The 23,276-nt window shown below is 40.4% G+C and overlaps 2 protein-coding genes across 3 annotated transcripts in view; both read left to right on the top strand.

Annotated features, from left to right (window-relative positions):
* The first annotated feature begins 5,827 nt into the window (after positions 1–5,827).
* Positions 5,828–15,365, top strand: htatip2 (HIV-1 Tat interactive protein 2). Of its 2 annotated transcripts, none has more exons than XM_048262723.1 (6): positions 5,828–5,947; positions 11,720–11,903; positions 11,991–12,098; positions 12,747–12,884; positions 14,537–14,598; positions 14,800–15,365. In XM_048262723.1, exons 2-6 carry the CDS (start codon positions 11,721–11,723, stop codon positions 15,014–15,016), a joined length of 708 nt encoding a protein of 235 aa, XP_048118680.1. In that variant the 5' UTR covers positions 5,828–5,947; position 11,720; the 3' UTR covers positions 15,017–15,365. The 2 variants fall into 2 exon arrangements, with proteins under 2 accessions (XP_048118680.1, XP_048118679.1); XM_048262722.1 differs by having other exon boundaries at positions 5,830–6,066.
* A 1,485-nt stretch (positions 15,366–16,850) lies between these two features.
* The window catches only part of prmt3 (protein arginine methyltransferase 3), a 48,675-nt gene continuing 42,249 nt past the window's right edge, over positions 16,851–23,276 (top strand). Inside the window, exons 1-8 of the mRNA XM_048263488.1 lie at positions 16,851–16,982; positions 17,282–17,399; positions 17,513–17,595; positions 17,680–17,729; positions 17,837–17,945; positions 18,071–18,227; positions 20,290–20,434; positions 22,505–22,570. Of these exons, the coding sequence (XP_048119445.1) occupies positions 16,952–16,982; positions 17,282–17,399; positions 17,513–17,595; positions 17,680–17,729; positions 17,837–17,945; positions 18,071–18,227; positions 20,290–20,434; positions 22,505–22,570 (759 nt within the window). The 5' untranslated portion in view covers positions 16,851–16,951. The remainder of the gene's footprint in view (positions 16,983–17,281; positions 17,400–17,512; positions 17,596–17,679; positions 17,730–17,836; positions 17,946–18,070; positions 18,228–20,289; positions 20,435–22,504; positions 22,571–23,276) is intronic.

The raw sequence follows: 23,276 nt of genomic DNA, 5'->3' as shown, positions 1-23,276 counted from the left end.
GACTACTTCTCGCCAATACTGAAAATGCAGCCATGATGATGATGATGAATATTTATTTTGGCTTTCTTTTTAATCCTACTGATTTTCATTTTTTTTACCGGGGGGGGGGCAAATCACAAATGAGTGATTATGAGCCAGGTTGATGTGGGCCCTTGAGACCAACATACCATAAAAAAGATTCACAGAGAACTGTGTCTGCCCTACCCTCCTTTTCTGGGGTCCAGTCCAGGGGGGGCTGCAGATGAAAACGAAAAAAATGACGGTTCCATGCTATCCATGTGGGGTACATGCCCACCAAGTTTTGTGTACCCCGGTCTTTCAGTGTCCCGAATCCTTGTTGGTGTACGCCACTAAATGTACACATAAATTATTTTATTGTAAGGCCCCCATGAACGAAAGTACACAAAACTTGGCATGCATTCAGAGGGTGTCATAATGATCCTACACTTTTAATTTCATGCAGTTTTGACCTTGTCAGCCAGAGATATTGAGATGAAAACACCTAATTTTTTGCTTTTAATTTTTAACTAGGTGGCGCTATACATGAAATAAGTGGTAATGGGATGGGTTGACATGCCCCTTAAGACCAACATACAAAAAAAAGGTGGACCTCCCAGGCCCTACAGTTCTCGAGATATTCACAGAAAACTGTCTCCGGCCACCTACAGGCCAGTTGGTGTATAGTAACATAAATTAATTTATTGTGTGGCCCCCCATGAACGGAATTCCACAAAACTTGGCGTGCATACAGAGGGTGTCATAATGATCCTACACTTCCAATTTCGTGCAGTTTTGACTATGTTAGGTCACAGATACCTTCAATTACACCACCTCATTTTTTACTTTTTTTGTGTTTAACTAGGTGGCGCTATACATGAAATGAGTGGTTATGGAATGGGTTGACATGGCCCCTTGAGATCAACATACAAAAAAAATGGTCCTCCTAAACCCTACGGTTTTCGAGATATTCACAGAAAACTGTGTCTGCCCTATCCTCCTTTCGGGGTCCAATTCAGCGGGGGCTACAGATCAAAACGAAAACGATGGTTCCATGCTATCCATGTGGGGTTACATGTCCACAAGTTTCGTGTACCCCGGTCTTTCAGTGGTCCGGGAATCATTGACGGAAATTTGGGCATGCGAAAAAGAAAAAAAAAGAAAAAAAATCTGACTAAACCTATGACCGCCGCTTCGCTGCGCGGCGGTCATAATTATCAGGGGAGAAACCCCCGAATCCCTGTTTAGCCTACAGTATATCAATGTCTGACCTGATGATTTTGATGAAATAGGTTCCATAGTCCCTGTCGCTTAGATGTTTTTGTCCTTTCACAAAACATACAGGTTGTTTTTCCTCATCACTAAATGAAGAAGAATGAATTGCATTGTCTACTTGTCTAGACATCTGCTACCGTAACTACGACATACAAGATATTTTGTTTCGGTTGGCTGACCCACTAACTGATGCAACTGACGTTGCAACTGCAGTCTCAAAACTAACTTTCTGGTTAGTTTACAACAAAATTAGATGCATTGCTGGATACACACACACACAGAGAAACACACACGCTGCACATGCACATCCACATAGGGATGGTTAATGTGTGTTTTTGGTTTCTGCTCTGGTAAGGTCACCTATAGAATATTCACCCCTTGCAAGTGACGTCACGTTTTGTTCGCGCCACAGCAAAATAGCCTAGTGGACGGCAAGAACACGAATCAAATCAATGGGTTGTAATGGGACATATCGCACAGCTAAGAGATTATAGTGAGATTTAACCGTAGTAATGCCCTTCCACGACTGTTGGCTTATTGTTTGGAATACAACAACATCCCATGTTCTTGCATAGATATATTTTGGTTTGTTTTCTTTGTGTTTCGGGAGTATTTCAACCACAATTGCATGCTTATCTCCTCAGTGTATGAAGCACAGCAGCGGTTGCTATAGCAACCATAGACTCTGAACAGGACGGCAGATAGCACTTAGGCAAAGTCTTTGGCAAGATCTGAATGTAAACAGATAATACCGCTCAAGTTTTTTTTTTTTAAATTTCCTATTTCTTTCAATTCTTTAACTTAAGACATGTAAGAAGTAAGTTTATTCGGCTGGGCAACGCATAAACTGACGAAGTTACATTAGCCCTAGCACTATGAGCTACTTATAAACGCTAGCTAGAATAGTTAGCTTCTAAGTGTGGCAGCTAGTTATTATTTCATGTTCTGATATGACATTCTTAACGCTTTTGACTATGTTACAACTGATAAAAGCAAGACAAATAAAGTAACCAAATCGCTTTTGCAATATTTTAGTCCAGAAATACTTATGGGTGTTCATTTACCATAATGTTAATTACAGTAGCCTAACGTAACGTTATCTCCCCTTGCTGTTACCACCAGTTTTAATAACTTTACATTTGCGATCATGACCCATTTCATCTAACAACACCACTGGCATCTTCTTTGACTATCAGACCCCAAACAGCAATACATTGAACTACAAAGATGTTATAGTAATGGTGTTCAGTTCATCATAATCTTTATGACATAATGTAATTTGCCATCCGTCTCCCATCTTTTTGCCGTCCAGCATGGAGCCGTCACGTGACTTAAGTCACGTGTCTGCAAGGGGTGAATAGACTTTAAGGGCCCTATCATGACATTCTAAAGTTCATCGTCACTCGTCAAAAGTATTCAAATTTAGGATGTCCAGTTCACATTGGGAGGGGTTTCGCTATCAAAAGTGGAGCGCATGGCGTAACAAGGTGTTCCTAGGTCTTTTAATCAGTCATATGGGTGTGTTTGGGGTGTAACATCATTTTAAACCAATGAGAATGACATCTGTCATTCCTTTAACGCTAACGCGATATGTCAAATAAATGCATCGGGTATTTTGGCATTCAAAGGCGATTTGAAGGAGGCTGCTTTATAGACCGTATAGAATAGTCATTCTTAAACCATGCTTTACTAAAACCTAGCATAGCCTTCACGCAATTTGCACTCGTCTATTTGAACTCATTGGCAAAGTGAAAATAACTTCACCAAGGAGTCAGTCAACGACAAGACAGTTATATGCAGTTACTTTAACTATTGACTGACAATGGGTTACCACCGAAAACATAGGCTGGAAAAAGCAACACTTACCCTAATATTGCTCAACTGACTGAATAAAACAACATTTATCCTGCAGAGGAGTTGCTTATATCTTGTGACAGTGCGTCTTCAGCTCCATACGTGTCTCTCGCCTCTCCCCTAATCACTTTTAACCATCATTACCAATTTGCAAATGATGGTGAATAACTACTCATTATGAGATGTACAGTATTTCGTAATACGTTTGTTCTAATTATGTTTCCCATTGTAATCGTGCAATTTGTAATGCTTTGCATGGACGTGCGCTGGTCTGCGTTCATGAATGATATGAAGGATGGTGCGTGCACCTGCCAATATGACTGGTGACATGCGCTCTTAAAATAGCATATGAACAACTCGCCATTGACTTCTGACCAGGTTTAGGTGGTGTATGATAGCGATTTTTAGACAACGCGCTAGGCCCCTCCCTAGGTTGTTAATTGCCACACCCCTGGGCGCAATGCTTAAAAAATAAATGTACAAAATACCGAATTCAACTTTGCGCGGGTGAATAACGAGTATTACGCCATGCGCTTGTGACCCAAAATACAGCCCTAAGTTTAACATTACTCTTGGCACATAATGATGGGTACTTTTCAGAATTGCTGTTTTTCAGATTTCTATTTTTTTTTGTTTCTTGCAAATATAGGCCTTCTGTATGTAATGTGCAATTAACCCCCCCCCCCCCCCAAGACCGTTACCGTTCGCCGCCATCTTGAATTTAATCACGATAAGTTGAGCAATGAGTACGAATGAACAGGTATGACAAGGGATCAGATTCCAAAAGTAATTCTGTGGAAATGCATGGATTCCATTTGCTTCCAGTAGCAGCAACTGGAATCCATGCAAATTTCCACGGAATTATTTTTGGAATCTGATCATACCTGTTCATTCGTAGGCCTACTCGTCGCTCGACTTATCGTGACTACAAATCATACTTAAGTACAGTAATCAAGTAAATGTACTTAGTTACTGTCCACCCCTGAACATAACCCATAATTGTATAGCCCCTTTGTTCTTGATAGACTTTAGCCTACAGTGTTTATTGATGCTGTGTGTGATCCCACTGTCCTTTGAATATAAAACTTTCTACCAGTTTGCTTGATCCACAGAAGACCCCAGACGCATGGCCTTGGCACTTCTACTTCAACTTATCTTTAATAATGCTCTTAATTTCAGCTCTACTATATATTCATATTGGTAATATGTTGCTCTCTGTTTAGCATATCGGCCAGCTCAGCTCATGAGCTGAGAAACTCAGTAGGGGTTAAGTCATTAGGCGTGTTCGACTTGAGGCAGATCTGTGCAGATCTGACTTGATGTGATGCATGCTGGGTTGAACACAATGCATACTGGGATGGACGCAATGCTTACCACCGTGGCCTGGCTTTCTACGTAAACGTGATCTTAAGAGGCTAGCCGGGAGGAGGTACAACAGAGGGCAGCTCATCCCGGACAGACAGGCTACAGTCTGCCTGGCGTGACTTCGGGGAGATATCATGGAATTTTGTTTGCAATAAATACAGCAGAACTTTCATTCTTACTCATTAAAATGAGCATGATGACTTTGTGAAATAAATTCTTATGATGTAGTTTAAATAAACCACTGTTGTCATACAGTTAACAGGCCTGCATTGTAGCACATAAATTCAATATCAAGTGTTTCCCCTATATGTGTGTCTATCTATTTAGCCAACAGAAGAAAATAACAGAATATCCAAACGTTTTCAGTAGGCAAGCCTATTATTGTTGCAGAAATCACGTATAAGAAGGTATCCCTTCGATTTCTGTTTATTTTCGCATATTCCAACATAAGGAAGCAGCATGACACTCCCATCAAAATCGTCATGAGGAGATTCCTCCCAAATGGCCCTATCACGTCTTTGAACTGACGTCATGAGGGCGTGTTTCAGCTCGCACAGCTCGTGGAAGGCAACTACAAGATCTGTCTGCAGGCTAAGACTCCTGCGATATTTTAAGGTCATGTGACATGGTGTCACGGTGGTAAGTCCCTCCCCGGCTGACAGAAGTCGGACAGAATTTCTAACCAGTATGCATTGCGTCCATCCCAGTATGCATTGTGTTCAACCCAGCATGCATCACATCAAGTCAGATCTGCACAGATCCAGAGCCCGTTTACGGAGAGCTGGATCACTCTCTATTAACTCCATTGTACCTGCAATCTGCTGCAGTTCCGCTAGGGGCGATCACGAATAAGTGCAAAAACAATGGGGGACTATGGAGCTAGACGACTAAATGTGTCTCTTTAACTGGTTGTCCTTGAAAAATCGAAGATTGGATTGTATTTTCTGCAAGATCAATATGGATTATAGGTCAAAAGTTGAATGAACGAGTACTTACGTCCTTTCGATTTCTTACAGGTTGGGTCGTTGTTGCCCACAACTCACTAGCTTTCTGCTAATGAATGACGTCATTTACACATTTGAAAGGCTTTTTAGAACAAATAAGTGACTCAAAAAATATCATACTCAGCGGTGTGTATTTTCTCTGCCCTCTCTTTCGCATGCAACATACAACAAATTTCTGGCCAAAAAATTATATCCCGAGAAAAGTGGATTTGAAGGGTACAGCTCCATAGCCCTCCATTCATTCTGCACTTATTCCGAGAGAGGCCGTTCTCCCCTTATTAGACATTCTCTGACAGATCTGCCTCAAGTCGAACACGCCTCCCTCTCGAGAAACTGCACGCAAGCGTTGTGCGCATGCCCAAATACTGAGGCTCACTAACCAGGAAGTTGGTTTCTCATGGGAATGGGACGAATGGGAGTATCTCATGTTTGACTGCCGTGTTTGATTGGAGGTGATGATCCTGTTTGAGAGCATTTGTGGTAGAGTTTCTTGTTTTTTAGCCCTTTTAGTGGTTTTAATCGCCGCCGCTTTACAGATTTTAGAAAATTCAGAATCCATTGACGTTTCAAGGTAAGCTTACCGACGCTAACAACACAGCAGCTACCATCTTTGAGTTTAGCATCTGGTGGAGAGACATGGGACTAGAGGTTAATCACTAGTTTGTCTTTTACCAACGTTTGCTACAATCTAACCGCTGAAAAATAACCTAAATGTATCCGTGTTCAATTTTTGTCAAAGATTCTTTCCCGGTCGGTCAGCCTCATTAGGCGTGTTCGACTTGAGGCAGATCTGACTGGGTCTGGCTTTCTACGTAAACGTTATCTTCAGATATGGAGCTAAATTTGTCTCAATAATATTTGTATATGCATGTGTGTTTTGATATCTACAAATAAAAAAAATCATATTTGTAACTCGTATGTTGATTTTTACAAATATAGATGTGCATTTGTAAATAAAATGCCATTTGTAAAACCGAAAATTTCATTTGTGAAATGTGATTCTGCATTTGTGGATCACCAGCACACGCATTCTTCGCTTTCCAAAGTTACGTGTTTTTGAGACGTTCTTCACATGAAAGTTACACAAATCCACACGTAAATAGGCCTGCTTTAATTCACCGGCACACAGAAATCGCAATCCAGTAGATGGCGACATCCACAAATATTTCTTGACTTGCATTGGTGTTTTGACATCCACAAATAAAAAAAATCATATTTGTAACTTGTAAATTGCTTTTCACAATAAGTAGATGTGTATTTGTAAATGAAATGGCATTTGTAAAACTGAAAATTGCCTTTGTGAAATCTAATTTTGCATTTGTGGATCACCAGCACACACAGTTTTCGTTTTCGCCTTTGTGGATCAGCAAGCCACCCAGATCCACAAGTAGCCTGCTGACACTTTCTAATCCAGTAGATGGCAGTGTTGTTCTATGGGACTCATAACCAAAGATTCTTTGCTCATAACACTCAGAGCTAGTGAACCTAGTTCTTAAATCTAACAAGTTATGCCTTTTACAACAAGCTTTTTGATGGAAAAGTGGTGTTTAATTTCCATAATCTTTGTTTAGTAAACGCATAAAACCGTCAGTTTGCAAGCGAAATCAAGAATTATGGTCTTTGAGTTTGTTTATAGTTACCTAGCAACCGAGGCTTTAAGTGTTAAAACTAGTGCTGCCACTAACGACTAATCTTTCGACTAATTTTTTCAATTAGTCGACTAATATAAACGACTAATTTTTGTGTTTGTTATTTCGTTGTGTCCATTTTATTTTGAACTCAACTGAAGGGGAAACATAAAATATAGATCACTCTACTTTTTTTTTTTAGAAGCTTATTAAGTGAACTGTTCAAAAACATTATGTGTAAAAAAAAAAAAAAATCACCCATTTAAAATGCTACCATCAGATCTAATGTCAGACCTTTGATATACTTTATTTGTATGCCAGTGTTGCAATGGACATAGACAATGTTCAATGTTTGTCAAACTTCTTTGACCTGAGGGCCGATCATGGCACCTACATGAACCCACCCCCTATCAAATTATCATTATATCACATCACAATTATTATTCTTATGCTATATTGTTATACATGCACTTCAAAGCAGCCAATGTTTAAAGTGCAAAAAGTTTGTGAAAACAGAGGACTGCTTCACCAATGTAAAATATAATTACAATAGTTTCATTGCTTTTGCATGGTTGCATGATAAATACTTCTCAAAACAACAGCAATTATATGGGTGCCATTGTTTTGGGATGTTTCCCTCATGCAAGCATTATACACTGGTAGGCAAATGGAAAGACTATTGACATGATATTTAATTATGCCACAATAGCTTTTGGCCATGTTTTTCAAATTTGACTATACAATACAATGCTAGATAGTGTATTAGTCTGTGCTCTGTTTTTATGGAAGTTGCATAAATCCACATTGTTCTATTAAATGTTGTTTCATAATTAAATAGCCTTGAGTTGAGGACTTTGCCAGGAGTGGAGGACTTTGCAAATGTCAGCATGTTCAAAACAAGTAGGCTACAGGCACTTTGTGCGTCTTACCACATAGGATACCTTTATCTGTTGGCTTGAACGCTAAAAAATAGCCTATGCATCGTGACTTATTGAACATGGGAAATAACGCGCACCTTGATTGTTGATCACGGGCAGCGCATATTCATTTTAACGTTTTTTCTTTTGTATGAATGAATAAAGGACACGCCGTTGCGGTGTCAACGTGAGCCACTCTCTTCACTTAATTTATTGCAATTTCCACAATACTATATTAGTCAGAGTCTGGACTAGCGTACTAGCTTAAGCTCCCCCGCTTAACTGCCTAATAATGAATCGCGCTGAAAGCAGGCAGGCAGGCACGCAGCTTTGCTACATGCGTTTCTACTTGCTACCTTAGCAGGGTTTAAAACATGACTGCCAAAGTCTAAGTAGCCTGTTTAACATCCAAAGACAGTCGTCCTTTTCGGGAGTTAATAACATTACAGTGAGCCATTTGAGACGGAGACCAAAAATAAATAGGTGGTCAATAGTAAAACGACTCTTCGACTAAAAAAATTGCCGGCGACTAATTTTCATGGTCGATTAGGTCGATTAAGTCGACTAATCGCGGCAGCACTAGTTAAAACCAAAGATTCTAGAACAGAGTTATGAACATCAGACGCTTGAGTGAAATCTCGACCTTATTAGTGATTGATAGCCTATCTTATGCGCTGTGTTTAAGCAGGCCATGAACAAAGGGTTAACTTATAGCCTACAGGTAGAAAAAAGAAAAAATGGTGATAATATAACGTTAGCTAAGTTAGTTTGCCTGCTAGCTAGCTATACAGTCTCTCAATGGGAATTTATGTGATCTATTTACCAGTGCAATAGCTACTTCTGTCTAAATAATAGGCCTATTTACCTCTCCTTATTCAGTGTAAACTTGGGAAAAGATCAATTGGGCCTTTCACACGGTCAGTTCTTGCAGTTCATTACCGAGTAAAAATAAACGCATAAAACCGTCAGTTTGTAATGTAGAAGCTAGGCCTACAAGAAATGTGGTAGCACAGTGGTTAGGGGAGTGAGCTCTGACCCCAAGGATTGTTGGTTCAAATCCAGGCTCAGCACAACATTTCATATACAGTTCCAATTCTATGAGCCCACCTGAACAGCTGTTTTAACGTTGCCAGCTGTTTTTTGTTTTGTTTTTTTTACTCTGTAATGAACTGCAAGAACTGACAGTGTGAAAGGTTGCTAGGTAACTATAAACAAACTCAAAGATAATAATTCTTGATTTCGCTTGCAAACTGACGGTTTTATGCATTTACTAAACAAAGATTATGGAAATTAAACACCACTTTTCCATCAAAAAGCTTGTTGTAAAAGGCATAACTTGTTAGATTTAAGAACTAGGTTCGCTAGCTCTGTGTGTTATGAGCAAAGAATCTTTGGTTATGAGTCCCATAGAACAACACTGCCATCTACTGGATTAGAAAGTGTCAGCAGGCTACTTGTGGATCTGGGTGGCTTCTCTGATCCACAAATGCGAAAATGAAAACTGTGTGTGCTAGTGATCCACAAATGCAAAATTAGATTTCACAAAGGCAATTTTCAGTTTTACAAATGCCATTTCATTTACAAATACACATCTACAATTGTGAAAACCAATTTACAAGTTACAAATATGATTTTTTTATTTGTGGATGTCAAAACACGAATGCAAGTCAAGACATATTTGTGGATGTCGCCATCTACTGGATTGCGATTTCTGTGTGCCGGTGAATTAAAGTAGGCCTATTTACGTGTGGATTTGTGTGACTTTCATGTGAAAAACGTCTCAAATACCCGTAACTTTGGAAAGCGAAGAATGCGTGTGCTGGTGATCCACAAATGCAGAATTTACATTTCAGAAATGAAATTTTCGGTTTTACAAATGGCATTTTATTTACAAATGCACATCTATATTTATAAAAATCAATATACGAGTTACAAATATGATTTTTTTTTTTTTTATTTGTAGATATCAAAACACACATGCAAATCAAGAAATATTTGTGGATCCCCCTCTGCGCATATACAAATATTATTGAGACAAATTTAGCTCCATATTCAGAGGCTAGCCGGGAGGTGCTACAACAGTGGGCAGCTCATCCCGGACAGACAGGCTACAGTCTGCCTGACGTGACTCGTGGGAGACATCGCGGGAGATATCGTGGAATTTTGTTTGCAATAAATACAGCAGAACTTTCATTCTTACTCATTAAAATGAGCATGATGACTGACGAAATAAATTCTTATGATGTAGTTTAAATAAACCACTCATACAGTTAACAGGCCTGCTTTGTAGCACATAAATTCAATATCAAGTGTTTTCCCTATATGTGTGTCTATCTATTTAACCAACAGCAGAAAATAACAGAATATCCAAACGTTTTAAGTAGGCTAGCCTACCATTGTTGTAGAAATCACGTATAAGAAGGTATCCCTTTGAAATCTGTTCATTTTCGCATATTCCAACATAAGGAAGCAGCATGAGACTCCCGTCAAAATCGTCATGAGGACATTCCTCCCAAATGGCCCTATCACGTCTTTGAACTGACGTCATGAGGGCGTGTTTCAGCTCGTGCAGCTCGTGGAAGGCAACTGCAAGATCTGTCTGCAGGCTAAGGGTGCATTCAGGGCACTTCGGAATGACAAGGACCACCCCCATGGCTACTTTAGGCGTATTCAACTTGAGGCAGATCTGACTTGGTCTGGCTTTCTACGTAAACGTGATCTTCAGAGGCTAGCCTGGAGGAGCTACAACAGAGGGCAGCTCATCCCGGACAGACAGGCTACAGTCTGCCTGACGTGACTCGCGGGAGATATCGCGGAATTTTGTTTGCAATAAATACAGCAGAACTTTCATTCTTACTCATTAAAATGAGCATGATGACTGACGAAATACATTCTTATGATGTAGTTTAAATAAACCACTGTTGTCATACAGTTAACAGGCCTGCATTGTAGCACATACTGTACATTCAATATGAAGTGTTTCCCCTATATGTGTGTCTATCTATTTGGCCAACAGCAGAAAATAACAGAATATCCAAACGTTTTCAGTAGGCTAGCCTACCATTGTTGCAGAAATCACATACAAGGTATCCCTTCGATTTCTGTTAATTTTCGCATATTCCAACATAAGGAAGCAGCATGAGACTCCCGTCAAAATCGTCATGAGGACATTCCTCCCAAATGGCCCCATCACGTCTTTGAACTGACATCATGAGGGTGTGTTTTAGCTCGTGCAGCTCGTGGAAGGCAACTACAAGATCTGTCTGCAGGCTAAGACTCCCGCAATATTTTAAGGTCATGTGACATGGTGTCACGGTGGTAAGTCCCTCCCCGGCTGACAGAAGTCGGACAGAATTTCTAACCAGCAAGCATTGCGTCCATCCCAGTATGCATTGTGTTCAACCCAGCATGCATCACATCAAGTCAGATCTGCACAGATCTGCCTCAAGTCGAACACGCCTAATACTTTTGGTGATTGTGATGACATCGCCTCTGACGTGTGCTGACTTGTAATTATCCCAGACTTGTTGTGATGAGAAGAAAGATGATCTGGATCTGGAAATATCGGAATCCATGCGCCTTTTCCCTGATTTTTCCTGTTTCCCATGGTTAAATTGTTTCTGAGTGTTAAAATATGCATATGACACCTAATTGTGACTACTTTGGTTTTGATTTCCAGCATGGACCTGAAAACATTAGATGAAACCTACAGGGGGAAAAATAAAAGCTGTTTTATTCTTGGTGCCTCTGGGGAATCAGGAAAAGCGCTGCTCAAAGAAATTGTGGAAAGAAAACTATTCTCCAGAATCACACTCATCGGTAGACGACAGCTCACATTTGAAGATAAAGCCTTTGAGAATGTGGTAATGTAAAGGCCCATCCATAATATTATATGCATTATTCCAAAAAATGAGTGTAGTTTCATTGGACCTCCATATCTTCTTGCACAGGCTCAAGAGGTTGTTGACTTTGAGAAGTTGGATGACTATGCTGCAGCATTTCAAGGCCACGATGTGGGATATTGTTGCTTGGGAACAACCAAAGCTAAAGCTGGAACAGTGAGTTTGTCATTTCATTTTCATGTGTGATTTTGAAAGTTTTTGAATTATGTATTTGTATTGTATTTGCAAACAAAATACAGTTTGATGCCATGTGGGGTACATAAACCGACTTTAGTACCCCCAATAGCACTCTTTTTAGTACCCCCATAGCACTCTTTGTAGTACCCCAATAGCACTCTTTGTAGTACCCCAATAGCACTCTTTGTAGTGACCCCAATAGCACTCTTTGTAGTACCCCCAATAGCACTCTTTTGCACTTTGTTCTGAATCTGGAGCCTTATAAAATCAGTGGGGATACAGTAAAAACGCTTACTGGTCAAGTTATACTGACTGAGAACATGTTTGTCTCCCCTACTACAAAGTTTGGTCAGGCTAGGAATACTACCTTTGAAAATATTAATGCCCAAACGTGGCTTCAAAGACATTTTTGAAGGCATTTTTGAGTGTGTAAAAATCAAAGGGAAAATAATATGAACACATTGAAATTGAACAAAGAACATTTCACAAGTGTTAGTTTTGGGGCCTAAACATTATGTAGACAAACTTTGAGCAAAATCTGAGATGGTGCAGCAAACATTTTCCTGGATTATGTCTGATTTGACACAGAATGACTCCTATGTGAAAGTAATCTATGTAATGTTTCAGGAAGGTTTCATTCGGGTAGACCATGACTACGTTCTCAAATCGGCAGAGCTCGCTAAGGCAGGAGGCTGCTCCCATTTTAATCTTGAGTCGTCGAAAGGCGCAGACAAAACAAGTGGCTTCCTATACCTCAAAGTCAAGGTCTGTTTCTCACCATTTACATCCAAAATTACTTCAATCATAAAATAGACATTACTCCTATTTTTTACTTTAATATTGAGTATTTTAACAGATTTTTACCTTCTAGAAATAGTATTCCCCATTGTACATTAAGGCTGTGTCTCAAACGGAAACAATCCTACCTTCGAAGCCAGTGTTTTTCAACCACTGTGCCGGGGCACACTAGTGTGCCGTGAGAGATCATCAGGTGTGCCGCAGAAAATTACCCAAATGTTACTAACTGGTCCAGAAAAGCAACTGTTGCATCAAAGAGTTTATAACCACATGCTCTCATTGATTGTATAATTGCACTATTTGTGGTATGTAGGCATTGTACAACGGGGGCCCCATATCCAGTATTCACAGAATCATCACATATCCAGTTTATAACAACAATTAAATTAGATATAGTCACCAACAAATGAAACAGAGGGCGCATGTTTTATTGAGCAGGTCTTGCATAGGAGCCATAATAAGGCCATATCTGTGTATTATTTGAATTTTTAGGCTATGGTATGTTTATTTTGTCTTCACACTGGATGTTAGTGTGCCGTGGGACATTTTAAGTGTCAAAAGTGTGCCGTGGCACAAAAAAGGTTGAAAAACACTGTTCTAAGCAGAGGTGTAAAGCGCTGTGGACACTAGCACCGACATGAGTGCGGCGAACTTCGCTTTCGACATTTGATTGCTTAGACCCCATTATTATCAATACAACACCACACACCAGCGTCAAACTCTGCCGCCACCTGCACTGGTGTGCGGGGTTGTATTGATAATAATGTTGTCAAAGTAATCGAATGTCAAAAGTGGAGTGCGCTGCACTCATGTCGGCGCCGGTCTCTGCAATGCTTAAAAGTCCGACTTCAGAAAGTAAAAGTCCTGCCACATTTTTGTTCCAATCATTCACTTAATCAGCTGATTGTAATTAGCACAAATCTTAAGCCAGGTAAATCAGCTAGTTTGTGAAATCACCTGTTCTAAGCGCACAGGTAAAACCAAAACATGGCAGGACTTTTACTTTCTGAAGTTTTACATCTCTGCTTCTAAAGTAGCATTGGGTGGCACCAAGGCATTAAGGCGTGCCTCAATCAAATATTTGTATGAAATTCTGCTTTCTAAGATACCTTTGTTGTACTGAAGGCACCTAACATGTATTCAACTAAAAATTCTTTAGAACCTCTCAGCTTCAACTCTGATCCACTGATTAAATCAGTTGTCGATTCGGTAACCTGGCAACGGTGTTCTATCTTGCTAGGTTGTCTGAAACAAAGTTCATAGCTGGCACCTTGATGCCTGCTATGGCAAGTGACTTGTTAGACAGTTGAAGGCATTGAGGCAGCAGGCAGCAGCCTTCCGTTTCAGACACAGCCTTAGTCACAAACCATGGGACACATGAGGGGAAATTACCCAGAATGATAATTTTACTGTTTATGTTGTGTAGGTGCACAGGTGTCTAACCTTTCATGATTGTTACAGGTGGAATGTGTTTGATGTCTGTTGCTGAGGGATATTATCACCACTGTTCTGGAAATAATAGCATAAATAATGTACTTTTGAACCTAATGGCTTAAGGTGGATGCATTTTCTTATATCTGGGCATTGAAATTTGTTTGGTTGTTTGTTTGTTTCAACAGGGACAGGTAGAGGCTGATATTGAGCAATTGGACTTTGAGCGCTATTCCATCTACCGACCTGCGTAAGTTAGCTTACTCACTCCCATTTATCAAGCTTCTTAGAGATACAACTATGTGGACTATAGTAGTGTTTGGGTGAATAGACTTGATTTGATAAAGGATTATATTCTATGCATTTGATCATACCTGACAATATTGACCTTCATGGTTATACTCTATTCCACCTTAGCGAATAATTTTCTGCACATTGAATGTTTCCACAGAGTTCTCCTGGTGGACAGACAGGAGAGCAGAGCAGCAGAATGGATGGCAAGGAAGTTCCTTGGTGCGTTCTCTAGTGCGTTTCCGACAGCAATGTCCATTCCTATCACTTCCGTAGCCAGAGCCATGTTGGCCAATACTGTTATCCAGGGAGAGAAGAAAGTAGAAATCCTGGAGAACAAGGCAATGTATGACCTTGGGAAACTGGGGGTGAAATGAAAAAAGTTGTTGTATTTATATACAGTTAAACTTAAAAAAAAATATATATAACATCTGTGCCTAAGGCCTGATATGCACTTTTTATGTTGGTGAAAGGGAATATAAATATATTTATATGTGATGATTTCACTCCATCGCACTTCAAAGGCTTTCTCTTACAGTATAAGGGAAAAGATGAATACATTGCCATGTCATTAATAATTGGACTACCACTGTTTTACATATATATATATATATTATATACATTGCCACTAATCTTACATGCAGCTAAACCTTGGATAATGCAAGACATTGGTATGTTACCTGCATTTTCATTTGGTTAATAAAGACTTTGTAATACTACACCACTGCTGTAACTTTTGCTCTGAGTTCATGCATTCAGTATTCATTTTTGCTTTACTGCAAGGCATCTCGTGCTACTATTGCTACTCTCTTAGAGATGCAATCATAAATATATCATCATATTACAGAGATGATTGAGATGTGACTCAAAACGGCAACTGTCCTGAAGGTTGCAGCAAAGGGGTGATGATCAGCACAGCAGTGCCCAGCAGGTACATGAACCATCTCCCCCTGACTAAAGATAACGCTACATTGGGTTTTGAATGACTATCCGCTCTATCATTTACATTGATGTCTTACAATTGAGGAACAACAATTAAGCTGCATGATTAATGTATGTTGTAACAAGCATTGATATTGTGTGTGTGTGTGTGTGTGTGTGTGTGTGTGTGTGTGTGTGTGTGTGTGTGTGTGTGTGTGTGTGTATGAGAGAGAGAGAGAGAGAGAGAGTTAAGTGAGAGAGAGTTAAGTGCATAGACCATGCTCATGACAATTATTTAGCATTGGTTAATGAATTATCTTGCAGATTGACATGTTACACCTGGCATTTGTAAATAGTCATGTGTGAGTAAATGTTTATTTGACATTTGATATACAAGACAAATAGTGTTTGTAGGCCTATGCCAAAGACAGAATTAGGCATTGACCAAATGTATCATAACATTCTATTCTATTTGAATTTCCCTTGAATTTCTTTGAATTTCTCCTTGAATTTCTCCTTGAGGATCAATAAAGTATCTATCTATCTATTTTCCGGAGTAGCCTAATTGAACTGTTGCAATGTGTGAAATCTGATGAAAGCACTGATCCTGTGTGTGAATTCACTTGTCTTTTGTGAAGACGAGGACCTTCCCTTGCAAAAAATAACTGCAGTTATGTGACACAAAACTGCAGTTATGCTACAGTCTTTCCAAAGAACATCACAGTTTCAAGTGCAATGCAATTTTACATCAAAATATTACATTCCTGCAAATTAACTGCAAGGAATTCCTCAAACTGCCGTTTTTATAAAGAACTGTAGTTTTTTGTAAGGGCTACCCTACATACTCAAGGAGTGTCTGTTATCTTTATCTTTAGGTGTCTGGTACATTATAACCAAAGATCTTAAATTGGAATGCAGACAAGCCTGTGAAGGTCCTGAATAACTCCTTGTTGTTATCAAGACAACAAATAAACAGTTGCGGCAAAACTACTTTGAGACTCCGGCATTCAATTAACGATCATAAACACAACACAGAGCAGACCGTTACATTGTGTCACCTGATTCACTTCCCACTGTCCCAGAAGGGGGCCATAGAGACAGCTCACACGGAGATTCCTCTTTAATAATTACTGTTCACAGTTGACTGGGGTTACGAACCAGTTAAGCCTGTGGCCCATAGACCTCATTCACTCCTGCAGGATCCAAGGGGGTCAAGCGGGCAGCTATCAATTAAAAACTGAAAAGAAAAGCTATTATTATTATTATTATTTTGATAGACAATGGACATTCTGTGGTTACTCAGCGACCTCCTACGGCTACAGATTGAACTGCTGATGCGAACCTCCATGACCCGGAAGCAACAACTTCACAGGCGAACCTAAGCCGACAGCATGGCGGAATACACAGATACACGTGAAATAAGTAAGTTTATGGTATATCACCTATTAATGAGTTTGTCTTCAACAGCAAGATATTTCAGATGTGACTGATAAACTGAAGCTATTGTCATTCAGGATTTCTTAACGATAGGCTACTTTAATGTTTTACTGTGGTGGTGATGATCTCGCGTGAGGCTCAGTTAGCCATCATTCAGTCGCTATAAGTAGCCTAAACGCTGAATTATTGAAATCACAGTGGTTAACTTTACTTGATGCTAAAGTTTATAACATCTCGGTATGTGTTTGCTGTAAGATGCATTTAGCTTTGCTTTTTTGTCGCAGACCACGAAGGAGGTGCCGGAGAAGAGGTGCCTGATCTGTCAGACAGTGAAGATGATGAGCAGTGGGAATGGATGACGGAGAACTCTGATACTTCAATTGTTTGCTTGTTTTGTGACAGGTGGGTTATGCTAAGGCCTACTAACGATTGCTGAGTTTGTGCACTTTTGAAATTTGAAACAGAAGTGGAAGTAGCTGAAACTGAAAACCAAATGTTTCACGTTTCTTCTTTAGGTCACTGAATTCCATGGCAGCCACACTGCAACATTGTTTGTCTGAACACTGTGTAAACATTCCAGAATTGGTGAAGAAATTTAGTAAGTAAGCATTTCTGTTGGATATTTTGGACTCTTTGAAAGGGACTTTTACCATATCATCATTTCATAAACATCTTTTGACAGGGCTGGATGATTATGGCTACATAAAGATGATAAATTACATAAGATCAGAGGTAAGGTGATAGCTCATGATGACATTGTGATGGTTAGGGTTAATTACAGTAGGCCTACTTCCTTTTACTTGGATGGTTTAAAACTATGCTACACTGTCTCACTGCAGAAGTGTACTGCAGAAAAGTTATTGCAGAGTTCAGATAATGGAGTCCTTCCTTGGGACAGCGACGATTACATGCGACCTGCTCTCCCAGACGATCCATTACTCCAGATTGGTATGTACAGACACTTTAGCTGGTCGTTTATGCACCACATATACACAACTCCGACATTCCTGTTGTGCAGCCCTCCCATAAGTGAATCTCTCCATCAAATGTCTGTGTGCCTCCATCTGTCTCAGACCTGGAGGAGCTGTGTGGCGTAGAAGCGATGGTGGTGGGCCAGTCTTGTGGTGGCCCTGCAGCAGACCTGTTGCGAAGAGCCCAGCAGGCGGAGGAGAGAGCTGTGCGCTCGGAGGAAGCACTGTCCAGAGCCATGGAGGACCTGCACAAGCTCAAGTAAGCTCTTCGAGAGTCGAGACCTAATGCCTGTTCTGGAGCACTGCTCACATATTCCACCAGAACACTAAATATTTGATTGAAAAGTATCATATTATCAGAAAGAGAAACAACATGGCACATTAGCAAAATATTATGATTACATGGTGGTTCTTAAATACAGCAGTGGTTACACATTAATCAGAGCCATATGAATTTCTATCTCGGGCATTAATGGAAACCTTGGTAGATTTATGACAATATATCTGTCTCGTGCAATATTCTAGAAGCTGACTTTAGATATGATCAAGAGTAAGAGTAACTAACTCTATTAGGTAAAATTTATAACACTGCAGCTTTAACACTTTTGCTATTTGGGCATAATTTTTGAACCAAATGCTAGGCCTGTCATGTTATATGTAGTCATGTTTTTTTCATTAGGACTGTCAAACGATTCATTTTTTAAAAACTGTGACTAACTGCTGAATTTCAATAGTTACCTGTATTCGCGATTAATTGCACATTTTATCACATGATTAAAATTCTATTGTTTTGCATCTCAGAACTGTTTTAAAGTCCATATTAACAATGTAAAGCAATTCTTATCAGTGTATCTTGATTGGATGTCATGAATGCAGTGACAGTTACTTTATGAATTTTAAGAATTTCAAAAGAAATGCAGTTAGTCTGTGGCAACGCAATGTCTTCTTTAGAAATATACTGTAGCTTAATATATATTGCTTTAAACTGAAATAAAGGCTACAGCAGAAGTGCAAGCACAAAATGTAGACACATTATAAGTGCATAACAAACAAATCATTATGTGAGTTCAGTTGAAAATAAAGGAACTTGCACTATTGAAAAAATGTACAATAAAGTGCATAACAAACAGAAATAATCCATATCTCCATTAACTATGTTCAGTTCAGGCAGCAGTATAGAAGTGTAAACAATGTTTACCTCGTAGATGGTAGCTTAAATTTGAAGTGCTTCGGTGATATTTTAATTCCACGTCGACTGAGCAGACCAGGAGTTAAAAAAAATACAAATAAAGAACTTTGAACTGTGTTGCTGTTTATCCTCTCCATGACTGCAGCAGCTTGAGAAGGAGGTAGTAGCCTACTAGGAACTAGTGTCTGTGTCAGCTTGATGACAAGAAAGTCTGCATGTAGTATGAGTACCTGAAGGGATCAAACAGAAAAACATTTGGCGGCATGCAATTTAAAAAAACAAAAAGCGTTGAAAAAAATGCTTGTCCTTAATCTCACCACGATTAATGCGTTAATGCTGACAGCCCTAGTTTTCATAAATAGCCTGTGCGTTTTCAGCCTCTGACTGGAGCAAGGAAACATGGCAATATAAGCATCCATCTTAAATGAAATAGCTTAATCTTAAACATCACCATTACATCCAGTTTCATGAGCTGGGAACAAAAATGTGCAGTTGCAGGTGGAGGGAGGCCTTGTAATGACCTTAGATAGATAGATAGATAGATAGATACCTTATTGATCCCCAAGGGGAAATTCAAGATTATCAACATTATAGGGTGGATAGCATAAAATAGTCTAAAATGACTAATATTGTTTATCACAATATTTTCTAGACAATGTATTGTCCAGCAAAAATAGTTATCTGGGACAGATCTACCCAATAAACCCTGTTAGTCTAGTGGCCACTATATGCTTTATATCTTCTTTAGAGACACTTGGAAGGAGTTTTTCTTCACTCTGCACACATTGATTCTAACTCTCCCAAAGGAGAGCTCAACTTTACAGATTTATCCTCTTAGGTTGTTTGGCCTCTTTACCAGCAGAGGGTAGCATAGAGACTTGAAACACAGATGGGTGCAATGAAAGTAGGCGAGGAGAGTGGAAAAGTTGAACCAGGGGTAAAATTCCACTGCAGTAACTGAGAGTGAATGGGTGGGGGTGGGAGTGGGGGGTTGCAAAGAAGAGTGTCCAGAAGAGAAGAGTGGCTATATGTGTCGTGACTGTTGTGTGTGTGTGTTTGTGTGTGTGTGTGTGTGTGTGTGTGTGTGTGTGTTTTTTTGTTATGTTTGGTGTGTTTGCACGTGCGTTCACAGACTCCTGGCCCAGGGCTTGGTGTTGAACGCGGACACTAGCCGTAGCTCTTTGGCTGGCGGGTCCATCGCCGAGCTGAGGGAGGATGAGGACGAAGCCTACTTCAGCTCCTACGGCCACTACAGCATCCATGAAGAGATGCTCAAGGTACGTCTGCGTACCACCTCGCCACCACCTCACGGCACCTGGGCATGATCTGAAGTTCAGTGCCTCTGAAGTTAGTAAATGCAAGTAGTAATAACCAGTTTTATGAGAGGGTCTGCATAGGAAAAAGCAGCATAAGCATTTGCATTGTGATCAAAGCCTTAACCCCCCCCCCACACACACACACACCACCTCCCAACACACATGCGTACACACCTCTTTCACTGCAGTGTATGTAGCGGGCTGTGATTGTGATTGGAGCTCAGTGCACTGTGTGCGTTAATACTCTGTTTACGTCAGACCTCAAACTCTCATCACACCCCAAAGGAGATGTGAGCTGTTGGCGCAGGAAGCTGCTGACGAACATTTAACGGGGCCCATAAAATACTCAACTCTATACGTCGACATTTACGTCTACCAATGTATAGAAAATGCAGGCGTCATACTTTTCTTAACCCGTTCCTCACCTCCTGACCCCTCTGCTGTCCCTCACTGTCCAAGTGCAGTTTGTCTGTCATATTCTACAGTAACAGACTGTATTCACCACCATGTAAATTACATAATTGTTAATTAATTGTTAAAAGCAATATCTTTGTAAAGCCCAGAAATTACAAAATGTAGAATCACAATGTCTCCAAAATTAGCCCTAATTTTCGTGTCATATCTAGGAGTTAAATAAGAATATTCAATGGAGTTTGTTCAATTGAGAATATTCGCCATATAAAGTCCTGGCTGAGTGTTTGTACCCTTACAGATTATGGAAATTAAATGTGATAAGAGTTAAAGCAAATGTATAATTTACAGCTGCATGCCTTTGAAAATAGATTATTTGTTCATTTTACTATCCTAAAATAGCTTGAACAGATTTGTATTTGATCTTGTATTCAATCATTCAGCCTGTTTACACCAAGACCAAATAGTCACTCTGCTGTTCGGTTTCATTATGTGCACCTAAATGAACATGGGCCAGAGAAACCAAAAGTATGAGTACCTGAAGGGATCAGACAGAAAATTATAGTATTTACCTTTAACATGCTTGACTATCAGAATCTCACTGGATGTGGCTGCAAGAGAAAATTGACCTCAGACTGACATTTGACCCCAGTTGACATTATCCTACAGGATAATGACCCAAAACATACAGCTAAATGCACCCAGCAATGAAGTGGCCTTCTATGGGTCCAGATGTAAATCCAATTGAACTGGATTTACCTGGAAAAACTCCAGTATTTTGAATAATGGGATATAATCTGTCACCCTGCTTTAATTGTCTTTTTTTCTGTTCAAAAGGGGGTGGGTCGGGTTTATGGTCAGGCATCCTTTCAAAACATTTGCACAGTTTTTGTTAGATTTAGAGGCAATTGTGTGAGATGTTATTACAGTAGCCTACAATTTTGACTAAATTGTTAGCAATTATTAAGGGCGCACACCTGCACAGCCCTCATGGCACACCGTTTGGGACCCACTGAGCTAATAGATCCTATTAAGGCTCCATGATTTTCTTTGTAAATTGTCAACTTGATCTGTGAGATTTGGACTGTTATTTCATATGATATTAACTTTGTAATCCTAATACTTTCCCCATATTGAGCCAATCTAGTGGTTTATTCCTAATGTACATATGCATAGACTGAGACATAACTCCCATAATGCATTGGTTCCCAAAGACTGGGTCGCGACCCACGGGTGGATCGCAGGAGGTTTTATTTGGGTCGCCAGCACAATTTATGTTGTGTAATAGGCCTAACTTATACCATTGAAAAGATTGAGAACTTGTGGCCTAAAACAATATTGGTGGTTGCATGTTAGATCTGAAGTGAAATGGTCTGTCATTTTTAAAAAGTGGGTCCCTAGGAAAAAAGTTTGGGAAACACTGCCATATTGAACCAATCTAGTGGTTTATGCCAAGTGTACATATGCATAGACTGAGATATAACTAGTTGTCCTGACTCATTGACCTCTCAGTAACAATCCCTCTTGCAGAGAGACACGTGCTCCATCTTTTTAATGGAAAAACTATGACAGTGTAATCATTTATAACCAAGCACAATGCTTTTGTCCCACCCCACCCAGGACAAGGTGCGTACGGAGAGCTACAGGGACTTCATGCACCTGAATCAGGACGTCTTCAAGGACAAGGTGAGCGGACACAGAGGGCCTGGCCAGTCCCTTCCCTCCTCAGGGTCCTTCCTGTGCATTACCCGCTATCCTCTCTCTTTATTGGGGCTTGAGTGCAGGAGTACGATGGCATGGCCACGCTTTCTGCTGGAAAGAGAGAGGAAGAGAGAGAAAGGGAGAGAGAGAGAGAGAGAGAGGTGGATAAAGCTGGATAACGATGTGATGACAGCGCTGATTTAAAACCCTCTGACTTTATTACATGCCAAAGCGTTTTTCAACAGCACCTAACCAGTGGACTGCACAGAGCTGATAACACGGAGAGAGACCCCCCCACACACACACACACACACACACACACACACACACACACACACACACACACACACACACACATACCTCTGTAACACTCTTACATACACACACACACTGACGCATAGCAGCCTATACAGGCCTCATTTGTTATATGCTGATGGCGGCTTCACCAGGGCTGTTATGAGTGTCTGCGTGATGGCGGGGGATGGCGCGGGGGGGCATGATTTGGAAGTGGGGTTGGGGCGGGTGGGGGTTGGGCGCCGGGGGGCGACGAGAGCCAGGGCTTATCTTGGCCATCGGGGCAGCGGTGTTGGCGAATGGGGGTGAGCTCGGCGGGCCGATGCGACCCTGTCAGCATGATAAACGCGCCCCGCTCTCTTCTAGCTTGGCTCGGCAGCGGGGGATGGCAAGGACA

Source organism: Alosa alosa, chromosome 14, assembly GCF_017589495.1.
Source record: "Alosa alosa isolate M-15738 ecotype Scorff River chromosome 14, AALO_Geno_1.1, whole genome shotgun sequence".
Lineage (NCBI taxonomy): Eukaryota > Metazoa > Chordata > Actinopteri > Clupeiformes > Clupeidae > Alosa > Alosa alosa.
This window is presented reverse-complemented; position numbering and strand designations above follow the sequence as displayed.